The sequence below is a fragment of the Sprattus sprattus genome (genome assembly GCF_963457725.1).
Source record: "Sprattus sprattus genome assembly, contig: scaffold_165, whole genome shotgun sequence".
Lineage (NCBI taxonomy): Eukaryota > Metazoa > Chordata > Actinopteri > Clupeiformes > Clupeidae > Sprattus > Sprattus sprattus.
The window spans coordinates 12501-17500 of record NW_027666740.1 but is presented as its reverse complement, the minus strand read 5'-3'; the positions used below and the strand labels follow the sequence as shown (position 1 = coordinate 17500).

Here is a 5000-nt window from a genome sequence, read left to right as displayed (position 1 = left end):
TGTGTGGTATTACAGGTGTTTGGTGTGTGTGTGGTATTACAGGTGTTTGGTGTGTGTGTGGTATTACAGGTGTTTGGTGTGTGTGTGGTATTACAGGTGTTTGGTGTGTGTGTGGTATTACAGGTGTTTGGTGTGTGTGTGGTATTACAGGTGTTTGGTGTGTGTGTGGTATTACAGGTGTTGGGTGTGTGTGTGGTATTACCTGCATGGTGTCCACAGGGAAGGGGGTGAAGGCGGTGTGTGAGAGCGACTGCGTGGGCCCCAGGAGGTTTCGGACCCCCTGGAAGTCGTGCTTGTACTCCTTAATGGGCTCGATGCGGAGCCGGTCTCTGGGAAGAACCGCCTCGTAACACGGAGCATAGCCCGGAGGGGGCTGGAACTTAAAGTCTCCATGACGACCGCCGAGGAGGAACCGCACCCTGGAAGTGTGAACACAGGAAGAGGAATCAGGAAAAGACCAGCGCTGCTTACCTGCCCTGCCCACCACTTATTAGGACCTCATCTTTTATCACCAGTGGGCCAGACTGTATGTTGATTCTATCCTAGTTTTTACAGCAAAAAGGGCAGACATGTGCTAATGGCTTGACCGAGCTCATAGTTCAGTAGTTCCTGCAAATCCCTGAAACATACTACACGGACACTTTTGGGAGTTACAGTACATGAGCTTGTGGTGCAGTAGTGGTTGACCTTGTGCTTGTTTGATTTCTACTTGACCATGTAGGTCTTGCAGGTCTGAAATCTCTTCCTCCACTGGGTATGGGTATCTGAGTATTGATGGAAATTGATATTACCATTAATTCATTTACTTACCATTGCATTGCAAGCATGCTCTCTTGTGTGTGTGTGGGTGTGTGTGCCATGTGTATTGATAGTCTGGCCACACCCTTGGTTAAAACCTCATGACACCCTGCCCAGACATCCTCTCTGCCCAAGGTGAAGTAATACACATCACCTATGTACCATGTTGCCTTTGTGTGTGTGTTCCGGAATCTTCCGTAGGGGGGGGGGGGGGTCACCTCCCCTCAAAAGCCCCCTGTCCCACCTCTCACCTGTAACACACCCCTTATGATGACCTATGACCTCCCACAACTGACCCGTACTTAAACTGCAACACTGAATTGATATTCAGTCTCCTCCTTGTCTATATGGTGTGAAATTGGTTCCCTACAGGCACGTGGAAATAAACCGCCAAGAACCCTTTGATTCACCTCGTGGTCCTTTGTCTAAAGTTTTTCGTATACATTCTGGATTCTATTAGTATGCATGTTTGTACCTGACGCCAGCGGAGAAGCTGACGACGGGCAAGAAGAGGCCGTCCAGGTTGAATATGTGTGTGTGTGTGTGTGTGTGTGTGTTTGCCTGTGTGTACCTGACGCCAGCGGAGAAGCTGACCACGGGGAAGAAGAGTCCGTCCAGTGTGTGTGTGTGTGTGTGTGTGTGTGTGTGTGTGTGTGTACCTGACGCCAGCGGAGAAGCTGACCACGGGGAAGAAGAGTCCGTCCAGGTTGAAGTTCTCGAACATGCCCTGCACCGGGTGGCCGTTGATGCGGAAGGAGATACTGGGCACGCTCAGATCCAGGCAGCAACTCACCACGTCCTCCGCCGCCAGGACGTGCTGATTGGGCGACGCCACCACCCGCGGGACACGCCCTGAATATGACATCATCAATTACATCATCAATTACATCATCAATGTATGACATTTAAATATGACATCATCAATGTATGGCATTTAAATATGACATCATCAATGTATCCTTGACTTTACCTCACGCTCTAGTGCTTCAGGTAATTCATCCTTGTGTGGATCCAAATCAGCTCTAAATTAAGAGTGCTATTTACACCATCTAGGTCAGGTCAGAAACACTTCTCAAACAGCAGGAACCTGTGTGTGTGTGTGTGTGTGTGTGTCTCTAGGTCAGGTCAGAAACACTCCTCAAACAGCAGGAACCTGTGTGTGTGTGTGTGTGTGTGTGTCTCTAGGTCAGGTCAGAAACACTCCTCAAACAGCAGGAACCTGTGTGTGTGTGTGTGTGTGTGTCTCTAGGTCAGGTCAGAAACACTCCTCAAACAGCAGGAACCTGTGTGTGTGTGTGTGTGTGTGTCTCTAGGTCAGGTCAGAAACACTCCTCAAACAGCAGGAACCTGTGTGTGTGTGTGTGTGTGTGTGTCTCTAGGTCAGGTCAGAAACACTTCTCAAACAGCAGGAACCTGTGTGTGTGTGTGTGTGTGTGTGTCTCTAGGTCAGGTCAGAAACACTCCTCAAACAGCAGGAACCTGTGTGTGTGTGTGTGTGTGTGTGTCTCTAGGTCAGGTCAGAAACACTCCTCAAACAGCAGGAACCTGTGTGTGTGTGTGTGTGTGTGTGTCTCTAGGTCAGGTCAGAAACACTTCTCAAACAGCAGGAACCTGTGTGTGTGTGTGTGTGTGTCTCTAGGTCAGGTCAGAAACACTCCTCAAACAGCAGGAACCTGTGTGTGTGTGTGTGTGTGTGTCTCTAGGTCAGGTCAGAAACACTCCTCAAACAGCAGGAACCTGTGTGTGTGTGTGTGTGTGTGTCTCTAGGTCAGGTCAGAAACACTCCTCAAACAGCAGGAACCTGTGTGTGTGTGTGTGTGTCTCTAGGTCAGGTCAGAAACACTCCTCCAACAGCAGGAACCTGTGTGTGTGTGTGTGTGTGTGTCTCTAGGTCAGGTCAGAAACACTCCTCAAACAGCAGGAACCTGCAGAGACATGCGGCTCACAGAGAGTGTGCTAACTAGCTAACTAGCTAACTGAGGATGAGACAGAGTGATGCTCTGATTACACCAGATGTTAGCCTACTACTGGCACCACAACGTTAGCCTACTACTGACATCACAACGTTAGCCCACTACTGGCATCACACTGGAGCACAGGAGCACAGGACATGTTCATGACTGAGTAAACACACAGACATGCATACACACACGCACGCCAGACGCACTCACGTACGGCTTTCCATGCCCTCCCGCTCACCTGACCACAGGTGTAGCCCATCGAAGCCGTAGGAGTAGAGGTCGTCCCCCACGCCGTTGCACCCCCAGCCCTCGCCCCCGCCGGGGTAGGGGCTGTACCCCTCAGTCAGGGCCCACCCCACCCGCAGGTGGAAGGGCTGGGCGGTGACGAACGGCTCCACATGGTCCACCATCACCTCGTAGTACCACTTCTTATACTGCGTGGAGCCCTCGCACGTGCCCAGGAAGATGTTGGGACGCATGCTGCACAGACCAAGGAGAGGTAGCATTAGCTGTAACATGTAGTTGAAATGCTAACAGTAGCATTAGCTGTAACATGTAGCTGTAGTGCTAACAGTAGCATTAGCTGTAACATGTAGTTGGAATGCTTACAGTAGCATTAGCTGTAACATGTAGTTGGAATGCTTACAGTAGCATTAGCTGTAACATGTAGTTGAAATGCTAACAGTAGCATTAGCTGTGACCTGTAGCTGTAGTGCTAACAGTAGCATTAGCTGTGACCTGTAGCTGTAGTGCTAATAGTAGCGTTAGCTGTGACCTGTGGCTGTAATGCTTACAGTAGCATTAGCTGTGACCTGTAGCTGTAGTGCTAACAGTAGCATTAGCTGTAACATGTAGCTGTAGTGCTTACAGTAGCATTAGCTGTGACGTGTAGCTGTAATGTTTATTTTGTAATGGTATACTGGCTAACTCAGGAGACATGGGTAGATAGTCTTATGTTGACCAAGGAGAGGCAGTGAGATGGTATTATACTGGCACAGTCATATCTCTGACACAGTCACATCTCAAACATAGTCTGACACAGCCACATCTCTGACATTATAACATCTCGGACATTATAACATCTTTGACATGTTACAGGACAGGTTGCAATTGAACAACCAGCAAAATGAACTCAAGTTTACAGTCGTGCTTTCTTACAGGTTTTCAGTCATGCTTTAGTACCCAACAGGGAAATCACAAAGCAATCTACGGTGTCCTTTTCTTAGACCAACAGGTTTCACGTGCATCCGTCCCCCTGTCCTGGACGAGTATGTGCATCTGAAACCTTTCACTTCAGAGGTGTGTGTGTGTGTGTGTGTGTGTGAGAGTGTGTGTGTGTGTGAGTGTGAGTGTGTGTGTGTGCTTCTTCTACCTGGTCACGTAGTTGATGATGTTGGTCTGCAGGAGAAGGTCTCGGCCCGGGAGCAGGTTCTCTGTGATGAGGTTCTGATTGGACCTTACGGCCACACCGTTACACACACACAAGGAACACAGCACATCCAGCACCTACACACACACACACACACACACACACACACACACACACACACACACACACACACACACACACACACACACACACACACACACACACACACACACACACACACACATACACACACACACACACAGACACACACACACACACACACACACACACACACACACACATTTATATTCACACTGCTCTTCACTGCTCTGTGTGTGTATATGTGTATGTGTGTGTATGTGTTTGTTGTTAATATGTAAATATCACATGTAGACAGTCATCACTCAGATTTACGTTGTGCTTCACTTGTGTGTATGTGTGATCATTCATATGAATGTAACAGCTTGTGAGTGTGTGTGTGTGTGTGTGTGTGTGTGTGTGTGAGTGTCTGTGACCTTGTGATTGCGTCCGTGCTTGTCCAGCAGAGAGATGATGGATTTGATGTGGTTCTCCTGGATGATGTTTAGAACCTCAGGGCTCTCAATCAGAACACAGTACAGCACCTCCAGAATGCCTGAGGACCAATCAGAATACATTACAGCACCTTCAGGATACCTAAGGACCTATCAGAACACAGTAAAGTGCCTCCCCGTTATGTGAGGACCAATCAGAATACAGTTTAACAACTTCAGAATACCTGAGGAGAACACACTCATACTTCACTACTAAAGGACTCTATCCCCTGCATCTGTTATCATGGAGTCTGGTGATACGGTATATAGACTAAAAGCGATTCCTCTTGTTTACAACAC

The 5000-nt window shown here is 48.5% G+C and overlaps 1 protein-coding gene across 1 annotated transcript in view; it reads right to left on the bottom strand.

Moving 5' to 3' along the window:
- The window catches only part of LOC308382642 (ryanodine receptor 1-like), a gene marked incomplete at both ends in the record, with an annotated part of 37385 nt that overhangs the window by 21408 nt on the left and 10977 nt on the right, over positions 1-5000 (bottom strand). Inside the window, 5 exons of the mRNA XM_080861033.1 lie at positions 203-419; positions 1458-1650; positions 2998-3239; positions 4132-4265; positions 4644-4762. Of these exons, the coding sequence (XP_080717159.1) occupies positions 203-419; positions 1458-1650; positions 2998-3239; positions 4132-4265; positions 4644-4762 (905 nt within the window). The remainder of the gene's footprint in view (positions 1-202; positions 420-1457; positions 1651-2997; positions 3240-4131; positions 4266-4643; positions 4763-5000) is intronic.